This window comes from Lolium rigidum, chromosome 3, assembly GCF_022539505.1.
Source record: "Lolium rigidum isolate FL_2022 chromosome 3, APGP_CSIRO_Lrig_0.1, whole genome shotgun sequence".
In the NCBI taxonomy this organism is placed as follows: domain Eukaryota; kingdom Viridiplantae; phylum Streptophyta; class Magnoliopsida; order Poales; family Poaceae; genus Lolium; species Lolium rigidum.
Genome location: NC_061510.1, coordinates 144,032,140 through 144,052,178, shown reverse-complemented (window position 1 = coordinate 144,052,178; position 20,039 = coordinate 144,032,140). Strand labels below are relative to the sequence as shown.

The following is a 20,039-nucleotide window of genomic DNA, read 5'->3' as shown; positions in this document are numbered from 1 at the left end:
TATATATTAAAGCTCTCAGTTTGCACACTTCTAAACTTTATTTTTTGAGCAACATAAAATTCTCGCTAAAACTTGGAGCGTCCTTTATTTATTTATGTCTAGTTTTGTTTTAAATTTAAGAAGACCATAAAATTGAATATTTTTCATGCATATGAATGAGCTACTAGACCAAACTCTCTATTCATAGATTCCTCAATGAAAATAAGTTGCATACTATTAAAAGTTCAAGAAGGATGCAAAATATAAAGCTAAAATTTATAGTGTGTATGGTACAACTAGTTTCAAATGCTTTAGATGTGGTATGTGCCTTATTTGGTGCTACTTCTCACTAGTATACTTAGATGTTTAATTTTAAGTAACATTGTTTGATGATGAAGGAATAGCTCTATCGATACTATTGCATGCTTCTAGATCTCTTGCTAGCCAAAAGAAATGAATTCTCACACAAGAATAGACTTGTTTCCAATACCACTCAAACTCAAATGTCTATCATATCTACCTATGTAGCACTTGATATTCCAAGTATAGTGTGTGTATTATGCCTCCAACCATTTCAAACTATTCCTTCTTGTGTGATTTAAAGCTCATAGGAAAGTAAGGTGCTTGAAGGAAAACACCACTATGCGGTTTGACCGATTTGAGTGATGAAGTAGGTTGGAACCATGCTTTCATGGGAAATACCTTTCAACATTGCACTTACATTTAAGTTGATCATCATGTACCTAGTTACTGGTGGCCATCTCGGATGAAATAAATGTGATTATCATATAAGGACTAGAGTATGCATGTTTGTTAGAGAAGTGCATTATGGACTAACTAGAAGCCATGCCTACATGGTGGAAGTTTCAGCACGAGCATCCTCAAACTGGGAAGAGTGAAAAGAAAAATAAAAAATTGAAAAAAGAAGACATACAAAAACGATAAAAAAATATTTGAAAAAAGAAGAGAGACAGAAAATAAAAAGAAAATATGTAGAAAAAAGTGTGAGAGAGAGTTAGAGAGGATTGATGGTGCTTATTGTAACGCCTACTTCACACTGTTGGGGAACCCCAAGAGGAAGGTATGATGAGCACAGTAGCAAGTTTTCCCTCAGTAAGAAACCAAGGTTTAATCGACCAGTAGGAGAAAGACGTGACTTCTGAAGGTGTTGCTAGCTAACTAGTGGCAGGGCGCACTACCGGCGTCAGCAACAACGTGGAACTTGCACACAACACAACCAAAATACTTTGCCCCAACTTACAGTGAGGTTGTCTATCTCACCGATTTTGCTGAACACAAAGGATTAAATGTATCGTGTGGAAGAAGATGTTTGCAGTAATTAAAGAGAACAAATGTTTACAATAAGTAAACAGAGCAGGATTGCAGTGGTTGAATTTATCAGTGTAAAGGAAAGGACCGGGGTCCACAGTTCACTAGGAGTGTCTCTCCATAAATATAAATAGCATGCTGGGTGAACAAATTACAGCTGGGCGATTGACAGAATATCGATCATACATGACAAGATGATTACTATGAGATTCGTTTGGGCATTACAACGTAATACATAGACCGTAATCCAACTGCATCTATGACTAATAATCCACCTTCCGGTTATCGTCCGAACCCATTTCAGTATTAAGTTGCAAGCAACAGATTATCGCATTAAGTAATGTGTGTAGAGTAAACAATAGAATTACCCTTGGATAAAACATTGTTGTTTTCTCCCTAGTAGCAACAACACATCTACAATCTTAGAAGTTACTGTCACTCTCCCAGATTAATTACTAGAGGCATGAACCTACTATCGAGCATAAATGCCCCCTCTTGGAGTCGCAAGCATCTATTTGGACAGAGTATCTACTAGCAACGGAGAGCATGCAAGATCACAAATAACATATGACATGAATATATAATCGACCTCAACATAGTATACAATATTCATCGGATCCCAGCAAACACAACATGTAGGATTACATAAGGATGATCTTTATCATGTAGGGCAGCTCACAAGATCTAAACATGAGGCACAATTGGAGAAGACAACCATCTACCTATTGCTATGTACCCATAGTCCAGGGATGAACTACTGACGCATCACTTTAAAGGCGGGCATGGTGATGTAGATGCCTCCGGCGATGATTTTCCCTCCGGCAGGGTGCCGGGAATAGCTTCAGAACCCCCTCCCCCCCGAGATGGGTTCTGCAATGGCGACCGTGACGGAACTTTTCATGGATGGAGGCTCGGGTATTCAGGGTTTTCCCGAGATCGTTAATAAATAGGCGGAGGGGCGATTTCGGTGGAGACCAGGGTGGCCCACATCACCCCTAGGCGCGGGCCAGGGCCAGGCCGCGCCTAGGGCAGGTGTGGCCGCCCTGCTGCCCCCCTTCGACTCCCCTCTGGACTCTTCTTCGTTACGGTAAAATATTAACTTCGACTTTTGTTTCGTCCAAATTTGAGAATATTTCATGTACAACTTTTCTGAAATACAAAAACAGCAGCAAACAGGGAACTGGCACTGTGGCATCTTGTTAATAGGTTAGTGCCCGAAAATGTATAAAAGTGAAACAAAGTATGAGCAAAAAGTATATGAATTGGTGTAAAACAAGCACGCAACATCAAAAATTATAGATACGTTTGAGACGTATCAAGGATGCTCACAAGATTGTTGTCCTTGTTGTCCCGGTATGGATGACTTAAGATGAGGATTTTAGTCCCTTTTGTCTTTTGTGCAGGTTGCATGGAGGTACCCCATTGTGTTATTCTTGGTTAAAACAATATGTGAAAGGTCTGTGATAATCTAAAAATGAGTAATACGAGGTGTGGTCTTCTAAGTTTTGGGGCATGAGACAATACTTATTTATAAGAAGTCAAACACGTGAATCTTAGGTGTCTCTAAAACAAAGAGATACATGGTACACCATCCTTATGAGTATAGTTGACATGAATTGCATATCTCAGAACCTTATTTTATGCTCTCTTTACCTTTTTATTTTGTTGGAGGTCTAGCACATATATTCCCTACTTACTTTCTTGTGTTCAAGAGTCAAGATTAACAAAAGAAACAAAAGAGAGGACAAAGAGTCTTCCAAACAATCTCTATAGGATTTTCCCAAGCATACTTTATGATTCATAATACTTATCATTCATTTGCTTACAATGCTATTTACTATTATGCATGTTTAGAATGTAAGAGTTATCACGCAGAAAACCAAAACTGATCCCGGGTGCATATGCACCCGGTATGTATAAAACATATTTCAAAAACATAAAAAATTTAGGAAAAGAATTTAGCATGTAGAGGGACATGTTCTATGTGTGCACGTAAAGTTTCACATAAAACCGACAATTTTTATACCCTGTGTAAAAAAGACAAATAATGCCTCGAGAAATAGACTATTTTAGCACCAAAAATTTGTCTTTTTTGCACAGGGTACAAAACATCTTGATTTTTGCTGAGACAACTTTGTGAGCATGTAACATGTCAAGGTATACATGCGGCATTTTTATTTATATTTTTTTGACATTTGTAAATATATTTAATATGTATTTCAAATAAAGGGTGCATATGCACCCGGGTGCAGAAACACCCTGTCCCTTTATGAGTTCATATTGCTTATTATCATTCTTTATTAACTGAACCTTGTAAGACTTTGCATGATTACATAGAAGCAATGTAATAAACTCCAAAGTTCATGTTAGTTTTATCACCTTTATGCTCGAGGACGAGCGTAGGTTAAGCTTGGGGATGTTGATGCATGTAAAATGCATACATGAACTTTGTCATTTATTTACATGAATTCCCACATATTTGCAACATATATGATGATAATACCATGTTTTACATTGATTTATGAGGATTTACCAATGACCCCTTTATTTTGGGTTATAACTATAGAGAACATGAAAAACCTGTTTTGTATATTTTTCATATTCACAGACCTATACATAGTCAAATTGAGTTAGAATTTCTGAAGGGTCATTTTTTTCGTCGGGAGAAGCAACATGGGCTTTTGTATCACACCTGGAGGGTCCTGAGGCCCAAAAGAGAGGTGGTGGCGGCGCCCACCCTGCTAGGGTGTGCGTTGTTCATGTTGTAGGGATAGTTGAGATTTCTCTCATCGTACTCTTGGAAGACCTTGCACCAATATACATTGCCCTTTTGCTGGGCACCGTTCATGGAGTCATGGCTGACCGCGAGCCACAAGTCGCACAAACATTTTTCCTCTTCGTTAGTGAATTCGCCGGTCCTGTGGATCTCCCCCTTCTTCTTGGCATCGACAAACACGGTTTGGTTAGGTCCCAATGTGTGATCGCAATGCTAGAATCCCTCTTCATCATCACCGATGCAGACGTCCGTTGCCAGATGAGTCAGCTAGGTAAAGAACAACCGTTCGCCATCGATGTATGTCCTGTCCTGCGTCTATGCCCACAGTTCCTGCGTCTCTCAGCAGAGCTCCTGCATCCATGTCCCAACGTTGCCTACGCCGGCAAAGCCGCCGCCATAGATCGTCGCCGCAATATCGCCCTCCCCCCGTCCCGCCCAATAGGCCTACGAATCACCACACTTCAGACGAATGAAGCACTCGGGACCGGGAGATTGAGAGCGAATGTACTGCGTCATCCATCGTTGGGGCAGATGGTGGTATTTCCTCATACATGTTGTGGGGCACAGACATGTTCTCCCCCGGTATTGATCGCGTCTTGTGTGTCGGGGATGGGCACGAGTCACCGCTTCTTGGCGTGCGGTTGAGGTAGAGAACTGGGGCTCCGTTGAACTGGACCGGCGCCGACGCGCCAGAGGCGAACCGGGACGCCACGTGGACTTGCGCGCAAGGGAAAGGCGTTCCGGGTCGCATATGGGAACTTACCGAGCTCACCGATGAGGCCGGGGGAGCGACACCGACAATCCTCTCTTGCTTGACGTAGAGCATGGCCTCCGCGAGGCTAGGCGGCAGGCCAACCTGGGCGTTGGCTTTCGCCTGCATCTCCCATGCCAATTGGGCGGCCACTCTCAGCTGTTGTTTGACCGCCGCCGCGTCTTTCCTCTCCTTCGGATTCTTGTGCCTGCCTAGTCGCTTCATGGCCTCGACGCCTTTCTCCTCCTACGTTAGCACCTTCTTTGGCGCCTCGGCCTTTGTTTCACGGCCCCCGGTGGCGGCACGCTTTGAGCCCGCAGGAGATGCGGTCTCCGTCAAGGCTAGGGCGGTGGGTGCAGTGGTTTGCTCGGATTCCGTGATGAGAACGTCCATTGTAGGGTTAGATTGTTGGCGCCGGCCAGATATGATTTTTTGGGACTATGAGTGCTTGTGAGTGTCTTCTGGCCGGAGTGTGATGAGTGGCTTCTGAGCCACTAGCTTGCGGGCCATACCCGAGAACATCGGTCACGCCGCATATTTAAGTCGCATTGCGTCTCGACGGACAGGCCGGTCAGTATGCGTCGGGCCGCCGGGCTTAGGTGGAGATGCATTTTTTTACAAACGGTCACCCCGCGTCCGTTGTAGATGCCCTAATACAACAAGATTCTACTGCAAAGGAACAACTGATTCCGTGGTTTGTTTTCCTTTCATTCTACCTACCTTCTTTTCGCCGGAGGCATATTTGATACGTTATTTAACATTCCGAAGAAAGTGCAAACTTCCAGATCTGAAGGAATGGCAAGATCAGAGATCCATTTTACACTGGGGCCTGGCCAATGGGGAATCAGTAGTACTCGACCTTTGCTTCAGAAATCCACTGTTGCTGAAGAGAAGAGAAGAGATTTCTAGCGCGCACTCCTATCCGAGAACCCTTAAAGCCAAGACAAGATTCATCCACCTTTATAAATTAAAACATACACTTGCCAAGAGAAATACCCAATTTCATATAAATTACTTTGTCACATCAGATCAAGCGTGTATCTTCCTTGCATGCAAACTATTGCATCCCAAGAATAAATTGTGAAATGTAAAATGGTTAGTACTTCTTCCGACCCATAATAAGTGTCCCAGTTTAGTACAAAGTTGTTACTATTTTGTACTAAATCCCGACATTTATTATGGAATGGAGGGAGTAGTAAATATTCTAGGAACATGGAGTTTTCGTTCCGACAAAACCAAACCCCAATACAATGAATGCAAAGGCCTGGAGGTAGATGTACATGTAGTATGTCCGGCTTCCAAACATGAAATCATATGAGGCACATATCAAGAGATATAGCGCAAGCAAGAGCTCAGGGATGTAAATCCTGCAAAGCCAAAGGTTGGAGATTGAAACGCATTCTTCAACATTTATTTTGTTCTTACACAATTCAATATAATTAATCATAAGCTTAAACTGGTACAATTCACCTACCTCTCCGCACGTTCAGTGGGCTTCAATGGTTCAAGGAGTGGGACATTATGATCGTCATTCACCAGATCTCCTACCTTCTCAGTAACCACCCAATCATTTGCGTGTGCAGTCTCGAGTAAACCGGTTAGAGCTGCACGCATGCGGTGCATGGACATTACATTTTCAAACAGAATCCAGAATGGCATCAGATGGAGAGACCTGGCATATCAGATAAGTTCATAGAAAGATGTCAACAAACAGGCACATAGGAAGTTGCACTCCAGACAAAGCAAACAGTGCATACCTAGGATTTCTAATGGCATTCATGATGGTAATGGCAGTAGGAATGTAGACTAGCCCCCAGACAGGAATAGTGACTTCAGGAACCATAGCAGATAATGGAATGACAACACAGTACAACACGAATGTAAGGATGGGAGCAATGACCCTCCGTACAAAGAAAAAGCTGTATAAAAGGTGATATTTCTTCCATATTGACACTCCCTGCATAATACGTACATGACAATTATTACATGGCATGTTTATGTTGTCTTTTGGGGCAATTTTAAAGAAGGCACACCTTATTTGTCGCGATTTCCCATCCCATTTTTCTGAAGAGATTGGCGGCACCACAAGTCCACCTATGTTGTTGATGACGGTAGGCCTTGAAGGTACTTGGGAGTTCACTCTTGACCTGCGTAAGATTTGTGTTGTAATGATGTAGGGTGCAGTAAAACAATTTAGTGCATGCTCATTGAAAAACAACTTTCTGAAACTGCAGGCCGTGAAAGTGCAAAACATACCCTTATATCACCTACATACAAGAATTCCCATCCCTTGAGGCCTGCCCGTACTGCCAGATCCATGTCCTCCACAGTGGTGCGATCTTTCCATCCTCCAGATTGATTAATAGCAGATACACGCCACACACCAGCTGTACCTGTTAACATGACAGAACTGATATTGCTTACAAATTTATATCCTATTTCAAGATATTAAGAGTATTAGGCTTCATTGAAGCCTTAAATATATGGCTATAAGATTGGTTATTACCATTGAAACCAAAGAAAGCATGCATAAATGAGCCTGATTCCTGCTCGACTTTGAAATGATAGTCCAGTGACATCTTCTGTATCCTTGTCATCAGGCAAACATCGTAGTTCACTGCAAAATCGCCCGGGCAAAGGCCAGGTCAGGAACATCCTGTAATCAGAATAAACAGAAATCTTCACTTCCAGTTATCAAGATTATGACTGCATAGAGAAGTGCACGAGCTTGCATCAGAACTTCACAGATAATCAGAACGAAATAAGTTACACCTTAAATTGCTACACGTAATATTATCAATCGGTTAAACTGAAGTTTCATTGAATTTTTTCAGCCATATTTTCATGTTACAAGTTTTCCGAGCCTTTTATCAATGCAAAAAAATATCTTTGAGGCCTTAAGGGTCAACAGAATCATAAATAGGTCAGCAAAATCAGCACTTTGTTGTCCCCTTATATCACCACTCACCACTACATTGTGAAAAGACTACATAATATTTATTTTTCAAGCTTTAGATATATCAAAATATTTACACAAAACAGTTTGCATTTTTAGAAGTATCAATCCAAATCATGAAGCTGTTGCTCTGACTTGGAGCGCAACAACTTCCATTTGTAAGCATTGGAGCTTTGAGGTGAAACATATGTTTCAAACATCCCAATGAAAAAATTCCACATTTTCTTCAGAGTCTAGTGGAGTAGTCAAGCATCTGTTACCCTTGTATGGTTAATAGGAAGGAATGCTCCTTTCAGCCAAGGACTATGAATTTCTCATTTATTAAATTGAGTGAAGGCCTGACGTGTAATATGTAAGAGTCTAGCATTTTGCTTTATGAGTCAACACTCTTGATGTTAATATTAAAATATTTGGAGCAAAAGAATTTGTAGAGATAGTATCATACAGTCTTCACTACGTGCACATACTAAAAATATTATAGTTACGCTTACCAAACTCCCAACGTGCTTGAACAAGCGCAATCTCCGGGTTATGCACAAGAAATGGTATAGTTTTTAGAAGGAAGTCAGATTCGGGTTGGAAATCTGCGTCAAAGATAGCAATGAAGTCACACTGTTGCGCATACACATGTTCCATGCCTTTCTTCAAAGCTCCAGCTTTGTATCCCTTCCTGTTATTTCTAACCTCATACTTGATGTCAATTTTCTTGCTGGCCCAGTCCTGACATTCAAGCTCCACTAGTTCCTGCATGTAAGACAAATTGATTAAGATTATACAGGGACACAATGATCTGAAGAAAGGCATCAAACATATTTTCTTTCTGTTCATGTACTCGTATACCATTCTTAGCATGTGAAATTAAGCTATCCTCCCACCTGTTTAGTGTCTTTCCCACAGATAACAAAGTAAACTTGGCTACTTCAGAAACAATTGATCAAATTGTATCTCATAAGCATGGTCAACATCAATTTATTTCATAACTCACGTTATGACAACATCAGATCTATAAATTCTTTATTTATAGAACATCATGTTTCTAAATTCAAGCTTGTAGATCACGTTGCTCTCAATACTACAGTATACTGCATTACAACTTGATTTTGTCAATATTTATGTTTCATTATCGAAAAAGTGATGAAGTGATCAGATGATTCCATTCGTACTAGTAAGATAAGATGCCCGTGGTACAAGGATATATGCATCGATTGATACAAGGCCGGGGCTTTCCCCTTTTCGAAAAAAGGATGCCCGTGGTAGGCTACAGAACCAAAAAAGATGTGGAGCATAGTTCCCTCAAGTAATATTACATATTAATTCACCTTGATGCTTTAGTTTATTGGGACGTCACAGGAAACAGTAGCTTCCTACTATGCTCTTAGATTTACAAGATCCCACTTGTGAGGGCTGAGACGAGGGAAGCTAGAAAAGGAAGAATGGATGACCACCAACTCAAATCTTTATAAGTAGGAAAGATAATTGTATAAACAACACCTCCAACTCTCCAATAGAAAGTGAGTACAAGGTAATTGAATAATACACAAAAGGACTTCAATAGAGTGGTTTACAAGTGGTATGTATTCAAAAGGATAAGGCAGAGTGATACCGTTCTGTCTCCATGGGGCTAAATCCACTCCATAGTCATACTTTATCCATGCTATAAGATTAATATGCAATCTTGACCACTTCACAAAATTGTGATGTCAAATGTATATGCCATATTCATTGCAGGGCATGCATTTTTCTGTACTTACAGGTTTCTGGCACCTTTATCCTCTACATCTGGATGATGCTTGTTAAAATATATAGCCTAGCCCTCTCATCAATACATACTTTTGGAAAACTTGGCTAGTGCATCAACTCAATATGGTATCAGAGCCAGAAGGTCTCAAGTTAAAACCCTGGCTAACACACTATTTAATCTAAAAATAGTTGCGGCCTCCCGTCTATCCCACGTCTATGGTCTTCCCGTTTGTCCAGCCTAGACATGAGGGGGAGTGTTAAAATATACAGCCTAGCCCTCTCCATCAGTTTGGACTTTTGAAAAACTTGGCTAGTGCATCAGTTCAATAATGCTGATTGTTTTCTTTCCAAAAGTACATCTCAAATACTTGAGCGCTAACTCTTTGCTGAAGCTACATGTAAAAATTCCACCTTCGCAAATATCATTTGCGGATGAAGATATATTTATCATTTATTCGTGACAAGCGTTGCGGTGTACGAATCACTCCACATGAGCATCACACCCTTTGATCAAAAACTTAATAAACAAACAATATTTTTGTCTGATCAAGATGAACCTTGTCACTGCAATCTAGGCTTACTTTAATAATCGGATCAGTGGAGTCGTCCAAGACTTGGATTATAATACGGTCTGGTGGCCATGTGAGAGCACACGCAGCTCCAATGGATAGCTTGTACACCTGCAAAAAGGCATAAGATATACAACAGTCCTTGAGTCAAAAACTATGAATCAACAAGACACACGAGAACAATGTTCAGCAGGTCACCACATCTAACAATATGCAAATGAGAGGCAAAATCTGGCATGTCAAGCGCCTCGTGATGCAAACAAAATACTAGATCTATATTGCCAACTATTCTGTTATGACAACAGAAACAAGAATCTCATTTATCGATTTACCACTTATACTGCATAAAACAGTTCTACTATACTTGACACCATGAAGACAATGCAGATAACGCATTCTTCCAACCCTGCCCTATATCCTGGTAGTCTTGAGTGTGATCTTTGACTAGTTTTCTTGCATAGACTAGAGTAGTTTATCAAAAATAACGTCAAGACCCTAAGTCAATACCCATTAGTTGCTCACAGCCAACGTGTCTGAAGTTTACCCATGTCTGAAGCAAATCCCACCTTCAGAGCATACAGTACTACTGAAGTGGTCAAGATTGCATATCAATCTTACAGTACTACAAAACAGTTTACCCATGTCTGAAGCAAACCCACCTTCAGAGCATACAGTACTACTACTTCGAGTAGGAGAGTTGTAACTTACAACCCCCCCTAGCGTTTACCCCGCTTCATCAAGAAACCAGATGAAGTCCCAACTATTCGATCAGACCGAGGCGCAGCAAGCTGCGGGGAGCATTTCAGGTATAGGAATCCACATCTGACCTCATAAATTCCTAAGCCGTGCCCTATCATACAGCAAATGCAAGCTGAGCATAGTTCTAGAACCTTCGATAGAATCCCGCTTCAAAACTATCAGGAAACAAGGGGAGCAGAGGAGCCACGCTAGAGATTGAACGCGCGCCTTACCTCCTTCTCGTTGTACATGGGGATCTGCACGAGCACCCTCGGGAACTCGCGGCCATCCGTCAATTCAGCTGGATCCTCCACGTCGCAGCCGGCCGCGGCCCCTGCCATGGGTTCCCACTTGTACCTCCGTTGAGGCCGCCACCGCAGCATCCGGACGGCCACGAGGCTGACGAGGCTCATGCAGGCGGCCTCCACGAGGAGCATGGACGACATGGCGAGGCACGCCCACACCGCCGCCCGCAGCGCCGGAGCAACCGCGTGGGCCCTTAACGCCGCCCACGCCGTCGCGACCGTGTCGGCGCCGGCGCCGAGCGGCGCCATGCGGATCCGAGGGGAGTGCGCGCTGGTTTTGGTCGGAGACTTGGAGTGGAAGGAAAGGATCGAGGCGACCTTTTGCGCTTTGGTGGTTCAGGTTTTGAAATGGTCGGCGATGCGCGCGAGCTAGCTCCAGATGGTGGTGGGAAGCGACGCCAGCTCGGCTGCTCGAGGAGGAAGAGGAAGGCTATGGGGCCTGTTTGGTTGAGCGGATATCCTCAAATGGTTATGGGTAGCCACTAAGGTCCGTCGTCGAAATTTCCACGCTATCCATTTTAGGCTAGCTATAATAATAGTATCTCAGCTAGTATCATACTACCTTCGTTTCAAGAAATAAGACGCCCTCGTTTTACGAGTTTTTTGTTTGACCAAGAATTACTTCAAATAGATAAAGATTGTTTATATGAAATTAGTATCATTAAAAAGTGTTTTTCAATACGAATCCAACGATACTATATATAATATAATCAAGATTTTGTTGCTCAATTTTTATGGTCAAAGTTCGTCGGTAGTACATTTTAGACTTATTAAAATAATGATATGGTAGCTAATTAAGAAAAAAAAAGTATTAGAGTAACACAGGTAGATATGTATGGTGACGCATATTACAAGAAAAGTTAAATAGTACTCCCTACGTTTCAAGGAATAAAGCGTGCTCGTTTTACGTGCTTCTTGTTTAACCAAAAATTACTTTAAATAGACAAAAATTGTTCGTATGAAATTAATACTATCATTAAAAAGTGTTTTTCAATATGAATCCAACGATATTAATTATATATAATCTAATTAAGATTTTGTTGCTTAATTTTTATGGTCAAATTTTATCTTGGAATACACGTGAGCCTTATTCTTTGAAACGGAGGTAGTACCAAATAAATCATGTACTTTCTAATGATATATATTTTGTAATATATTTATGTATTCCGTTGTTCAAATTTACGATGTAGAAATATACGCTTGACCTATAAATCGTGACGGAGGTAGTACACAATTTTACATTGAGATTTTACAAATCAATAAATATAATAAGACCATGATACTAGTTCATGATACCATATATTATAGAAGTAGTATCATACTCCCTCCGTCTCGATTTAACAGACTCGCACGTAATTTAAGAAATTATTTTGACCATTATTTTGGTTAATAAGATTTGAAATTTATGTCACAAAAATTATATCATTGGAAAGCTTGTTTGCATACGAATCTAATGATGTAGATTTTATAGACATAAAATTTATATTTTATTAACCAAATCAATGGTCAAAAATTGTCTTAAACTACGTGCGTACCCGTTAAACCGAGACGGAGAGAGTACACAAGAATCATATGCATGATACTTTTATATAATACCACTATGGCCAGCCTTAGGAGACGTACCACCAAACAGCTCGTGCACGTTAAAACATGCACATGATACATGCGGATTCAACAAAAGTAGTAACCATTACAACAAGTTATGATAGAGCCCACATGAGGACTAATATTAGAACAACGACTCCAACAAACCAAGAACGCAAATATACAATACCAAGATACAAAATACGTAAAGCCAAATACGTCCGAGTACTGACAAAAATATAAATGGGACTAATAATTCTAATTCTGAAGATAACCAACTGGCATACATAACCCATCTATAGCACTTGTTGTTGTTTGCATCAACTCAACGTCCTATCCAGGAACAAGCAAATAAACAATAGATGCACCATTTACTACTACGATAAAAGAATCAGCATGATCAAGATATGATATGCATGGTATAGTAGCGATGGTGCAATGCAACTTAACCATATTAAACGAATCAAAATCCCAACAATTAAATATTAGTTCAAGTTATTTTTCTACCGACAATTTAAATGTTGCTTAGCATGGCAAATACAAGGCATGGGTAAGCTATGCAAAATTAAATAGAACCAGAACAATAATTAAATTATATCCAACATATTTCATATGTCATTTATTAGGTGATATGCAAAACTACATGACACGGGCGAGATGTAAACAGGCATATGGATGCTATATTCATGTTCCCCATATTTTTTTGATTGAAAAAACATAGGAACATTGAAAGTTCAGAGGAATAGGAAAATTGCATGTGTGTAAAACTTAGAGGATTGGAAAATGGAGAAACAAACGCAATGGCTAGTGTTCGGAGGAAGAGAGTTGATACCAACGGTATGGAGCAAATTTATTACTATCTCTATCTATAAATAGACGTCTAAGATTTGACAAACTTATAGATCGGTTCGGCTCCCGGGTGCGTATGCTCCCTCTACCAAAAAATCATATTTCGAAGTGTCGAAAAAATTTGATAAAAAATTCTACATGTACATCTCCATAATATATGTGAGTTCCTCAAGTTTCACAAAAAACCAACATTTTTTGTGGTCTATATAAAAAAGAGAAAATTTATCTTGTGAAACACATTATTTTTTGCACTGAAATTTGTCTTTTTTACACACATCACATAAGAAGTCGAATTTTTATGAAATGACTTTGTGAGCGTGTAGCACGTGAACATGTACGTACAAATTTTTGCTTCAATTTTTCTGAAGTTCAAAATCCGTGTAAGATGCATTTCAAAATAGTGGGAGCATATGCACCCATGTTCCGAAACATCACTCCCCAAACTTATAGATCGGTTCGGCTCCCTGGTGCATATGCAGTTAGGCTTAGGCTTGCAGGCTACTTTGTTGATCAAATCTATGGATGAACCTAGACCATATGCATGTTGAATGTAGATGGGCTGCAGCCCAGTAAGACAGCCCATATAGTCTACAATTCCTGAAATCTCAAGGCCCATCACGTTGGCAGCTTGGGACAGCCTTGAGGACAAAGTTTAGTCCCACATTGCTAGTTGGGAGTGAGTTGGAGTGGTATATAAGGGCTGCTGTTCTACTCCTTCCAAGTGAGTGAGAATAGAGAGAGCCCTCGCGCACTCCTCCTCCGCCCGCCCCGCCTCGCCTCGCCTCGTCACACACGCACGTCGCGTTTCGTGACTCGAGTTCGAGTTCGAGACACACTCAAAGGAAGCCTAAATTTTTGCTTGGTGCACCAACTGTGTTGGGTACGTGTCGACCTGCATGTGCATGCTCGCCGCGTGTCCCTGGCTTCCTACGCGTGTCAACGCGGTCGGGGCGTGATACGTCTCCGACGTATCGATAATTTCTTATGTTCTATGCCATATTATTGATGATACCTACATGTTTTATGCACACTTTATGTCATATTCGTGCATTTTCTGGAACTAACCTATTAACAAGATGCCGAAGTGCCGGTTGCTATTTTCTCGTTGTTTTTGGTTTCGAAATCCTAGTAAGGAAATATTCTCGGAATTGGACGAAATCAAAGCCCGGGGGCCTATTTTTCCACGAAGCTTCCGGAAGTCCGAAGACGAGACGAAGAGGGGCCACGGGGTGGCCAAACCCTAGGCGGCGCGGCCCCACCCCTGGCCGCGCCGGCCTATGGTGTGGGCCCCCCGTGCCGCCTCTTGACTTGCCCTTCCGCCTACAAATAGCCTCCGTGACGAAACCCCCAGTATCGAGAGCCACGATACGGAAAACCTTCCAGAGACGCCGTCGCCACCGATCCCATCTCGGGGGATCCAGGAGATCGCCTCCGGCACCCTGCCGGAGAGGGGAATCATCTCCCGAAGGACTCTACGCCGCCATGGTCGCCTCCGGTGTGATGAGTGAGTAGTCTACCCCTGGACTATGGGTCCATAGCAGTAGCTAGATGGTTGTCTTCTCCTCATTGTGCTTCATTGTTGGATCTTGTGAGCTGCCTAACATGATCAAGATCATCTATCCGTAATTCTATATGTTGTGTTTGTCGGGATCCGATGGATAGAGAATACTATGTCATGTTAATTATCAAGTTATTATACATGTGTTGTTTATGATCTTGCATGCTCTCCGTTTCTAGTAGAGGCTCCGGCCAAGTTTTTACTTTTAACTCCAAGAGGGAGTACTTATGCTCGATAGTGGGTTCATGCCCGCATTGACACCGGGACAAGTGATGTAAAGTTCTAAGGTTGTGTTGTGTCTGTTGCCACTAGGGATAAAACATTGGCGCTATGTCCGAGGATGTAGTTGTTGATTACATTACGCACCATACTTAATGCAATTGTCCGTTGTTTAGCAACTTAATACCGGAGGGGTTCGGACGATAACTCTGAAGGTGGACTTTTTAGGCATAGATGCAGTTGGATGGCGGTCTATGTACTTTGTCGTAATGCCCAATTAAATCTCACTATACTTATCATGTCATGTATGTGCATTGTTATGCCCTCTCTATTTGTCAATTGCCCGACCGTAATTTGTTCACCCAACATGCTTTTATCTTATGGGAGAGACACCTCTAGTGAACTGTGGACCCCGGTCCATTCTTTAATACTCGAAATACAAATCTGTCGCAATACTTGTTTTACTATTTTCTCTCGCAAACAATCATCTTCCACACAATACGGTTAATCCTTTGTTACAGCAAGCCGGTGAGATTGACAACCTCACCGTTTCGTTGGGGCAAAGTATTTTGGTTGTGTTGTGCGGGTTCCACGTTGGCGCCGGAATCCCCGGTGTTGCGCCGCACTACATCCCGCCGCCATCAACCTTCAACGTGCTTCTTGGCTCCTCCCGGTTCGATAAACCTTGGTTTCTTTCTCGAGGGAAAACTTGCTGCTGTGCGCATCATACCTTCCTCTTGGGGTTGCCCAACGAACGTGTGAAATACACGCCATCAAGCATATTTTTCGGCGCCGTTGCCGGGGAGATCAAGACACGCCGCAAGGGAGTCTCCACTTCTCAATCTCTTTACTTTGTTTTTGTCTTGCTTTATTTTATTTACTACTTTGTTTGCTGCATTATATCAAAACACAAAAAAATTAGTTGCTAGCTTTACTTTATTTACTCGTCTTGTTTGCTATATCGAAAACACAAAAAAATTAGTTTACTTGCATTTACTTTATCTAGTTTGCTTTATTTACTATTGCTAAAATGGCCAACCCTGAAAATACTAAGTTGTGTGACTTCACTAGCACAAATAATAATGATTTCTTATGCACACCTATTGCTTCACCTGCTACTACAGCAGAATTCTTTGAGATTAAACCTGCTTTACTTAATCTTGTTATGCGAGAGCAATTTTCTGGTGTTAGTTTTGATGATGCTGCTGCCCATCTCAATAATTTTGTTGAACTATGTGAAATGCAAAAGTATAAAGATGTAGATGGTGACATTATAAAATTAAAATTGTTTCCTTTCTCATTAAGAGGAAGAGCTAAAGATTGGTTGCTATCTCTCGCCTAAGAATAGTATTGATTCATGGACTAAATGCAAGGATGCTTTTATTGGTAGATATTATCCCCTCGCTAAAATTATATCTTTGAGGAGTAGCATAATGAATTTTAAACAATTAGATACTGAACATGTTGCTCAAGCTTGGGAAAGAATGAAATCTCTCGGTTAAAAATTGCCCAACCCATGGATCGACTACTTGGATGATCATCCAAACCTTCTATGCAGGACTAAATTTTTCTTCGCGGAATTTATTGGATTCAGCTGCTGGAGGTACCTTTATGTCCATCACTCTTGGTGAAGCAACAAAGCTCCTTGATAATATGATGGTTAATTACTCTGAATGGCACACGGAAAGAGCTCCACAAGGTAAGAAGGTAAATTCTCGTTGAAGAAACCTCTTCCCCGAGTGATAAGATTGATGCTATTATGTCTATGCTTGCGAATGATAGGACTAATGTTGATCCTAATAATGTTCCATTAGCTTCATTGGTTGCCCAAGAAGAACATGTTGATGTAAACTTCATTAAAAATAATAATTTCAACAACAATGCTTATCGGAACAATTCTAGTAATAACTATAGGCCATATCCTTATAATAATGGTAACGGTTATGCTAATTCTTATGGGAATTCTTACAACAATAATAGGAATACACCCCCTGGACTTGAAGCCATGCTTAAAGAATTTATTAGTACACAAACCGCCTTTAACAAATCTGTTGAGGAAAAGCTCAATAAAATTGATATTCTTGTTTCTAGAGCCGATAGTCTTGCCTCCGATGTTGATCTTTTGAAATCGAAAGTTATGCCTAATAGGGATATTGAAAATAAAATTGTTACTACAGCAAATGCCATCCAAGTTAGAATTAATGAGAATATAAGATTAATGGCTGAACTGCGTGCTAGGTGGGATAGAGAAGAAAATGAAAAACTAGCTAAAAAGGAAAATGTAGCTAAAGTTTGGACTATTACCACCACTAGCAATGCTAATGATTCATATGTTGCTGCACCTCCTACTATCAATGGTAAAATAATTGGTGTTAGCAATGCTTCTACTCCTAGTGCAAAGCGCGCAAAATTACCCGAAACTGCTAAAACTGCTGAAACTGCTTGTGATAAAACTGCTGAAATTTTTTCCAACCTTGGGGATGATAATCCCATTGCTTTAGATTGTAATGATTTAGATTTTGATGATTGCCACATCTCTGAAGTTATAAAGTTCTTGCAAAAACTTGCTAAGAGTCCCAATGCTAGCGCTATAAATTTGGCTTTCACAAAACATATTACAAATGCTCTCATAAAAGCTAGAGAAGAGAAACTAAAACTTGAAACTTCTATTCCTAGAAAGCTAGAGGATGGTTGGGAGCCCATCATTAAAATGAGAGTCAAAGATTTTGATTGTAATGCTTTATGTGATCTTGGTGCAAGTATTTCTGTTATGCCTAAAAAGTCTATGATATGCTTGACTTGCCACCATTGAAAAATTGTTATTTGGATGTTAATCTCACTGATAATGCTAAAAAGAAACCTTTGGGGAAAGTTGATAATGTTCATATTATGGTTAACAATAACCTTGTCCCCGTTGATTTTGTTGTCTTGGATATTGAATGCAATGCATCTTGCCCCATTATATTGGGAAGATCTTCTCTTCGAACCGTTGGTGCTACTATTGATATGAAGGAAGGTAATATTAAATATCAATTTCCTCTCAAGAAAGGTATGGAACACTTCCCTAGAAAGAGAATGAAGGTACCTTATGATTCTATCATTAGAACAAATTATGATGTTGATGCTTCATCTTTCGATGTTACTTGAGATACACTTTCCGCGCCTAGCCGAAAGGCGTTAAAGAAAAGCGCTTATGGGAGACAACCCATGTTTTTACTACAGTATTTTTGTTTTATATTTGTGTCTTGGAAGTTGTTTACTACTGTAGCAACCTCTCCTTATCTTAGTTTTATGTTTTGTTGTACCAAGTAAAGTCTTTGATAGTAAAGTAAGTACTAGATTTGGATTACTGCGCAGAAACAGATTTCTTTGCTGTCACGAATCTGGGTCTAATTATCTGTAGGTAACTCAGAAAATTATGCCAATTTACGTGAGTGATCCTCAGATATGTACGCAACTTTCATTCAATTTGAGCATTTTCGTTTGAGCAAGTCTGGTGGCCTAATAAAATCCATCTTTACGGACTGTTCTCGTTTTGACAGATTCTGTCTTTTATTTCGCATTGCCTCTTTTGCTATGTTGGATGAATTTCTTTGATCCATTAATGTCCAAGTAGCTTTATGCAATGTCCGAAGTGTTAAGAATGATTGTGTCACCTCTGAACATGTGAATTTTTATTATGCACTAACCCTCTAATGAGTTGTTTCGAGTTTGGTGTGGAGGAAGTTTTCAAGGATCAAGAGAGGAGTATGATGCAATATGATTAAGGAGAGTGAAAGCTCTAAGCTTGGGGATGCCCCGGTGGTTCACCCCTCGCATATATTAAGAAGACTCAAGCGTCTAAGCTTGGGGATGCCCAAGGCATCCCCTTCTTCATCGACAACATTATCGGGTTCCTCCCCTGAAACTATATTTTTATTCGGCCACATCTTATGTACTTTGCTTGGAGCGTCGGTTTGTTTTTGTTTTTTGTTTTGTTTGAATAAAATGGATCCTAGCATTCACTTTATGGGAGAGAGACACGCTCCGCTGTTGCATATGGACAAATATGTCCTTAGGTTCTACTCATAGTATTCATGGCGAAGTTTCTCCTTCGTTAAATTGTTATATGGTTGGAATTGGAAAATGCTACATGTAGTAATTCTAAAATGTCTTGGATAATTTGATACTTGGCAATTGTTGTGCTCATGTTTAAGCTCTTGCATCATATACTTTGCACCCATCAATGAAGAAATACTTAGAGCTTGCTAATTTGGTTTGCATATTTGGTTTCTCTAGAGTCTAGATAACATCTAGTATTGAGTTTTGAACAACAAGGAAGACGGTGTGGAGTCTTATAATGTTTACCATATGTCTTTTATGTGAGTTTTGATGTACCGTTCATCCTTGTGTTTGTTTCAAATAACCTTGCTAGCCTAAACCTTGTATCGAGAGGGAATACTTCTCATGCATCCAAAATACTTGAGCCAACTACTATGCCATTTGTGTCCACCATACCTACCTACTACATGGTATTTATCCGCCATTCCAAAGTAAATTGCTTGAGTGCTACCTTTAAAATTCCATCATTCACCTTTGCAATATATAGCTCATGGGACAAATAGCTTAAAAACTATTGTAGTATTGAATATGTACTTATGCACTTTATCTCTTATTAAGTTGCTTGTTGAGCGGTAACCATGTTTC

General features: G+C 40.5%; 1 protein-coding gene across 1 annotated transcript; it reads right to left on the bottom strand.

The window, feature by feature from the left end:
• Positions 1-5,815: 5,815 nt before the first annotated feature.
• On the bottom strand, positions 5,816-11,572 carry LOC124702435 (probable glucomannan 4-beta-mannosyltransferase 4). Its single transcript, XM_047234577.1, has 9 exons — positions 11,072-11,572; positions 10,113-10,211; positions 8,283-8,535; positions 7,342-7,452; positions 7,092-7,228; positions 6,869-6,982; positions 6,593-6,792; positions 6,310-6,507; positions 5,816-6,202 (listed from the first exon to the last, which is right to left on the bottom strand). Exons 1-9 carry the CDS (start codon positions 11,390-11,392, stop codon positions 6,040-6,042), a joined length of 1,596 nt encoding a protein of 531 aa, XP_047090533.1. The 5' UTR covers positions 11,393-11,572; the 3' UTR covers positions 5,816-6,039.
• Positions 11,573-20,039: the final 8,467 nt, after the last annotated feature.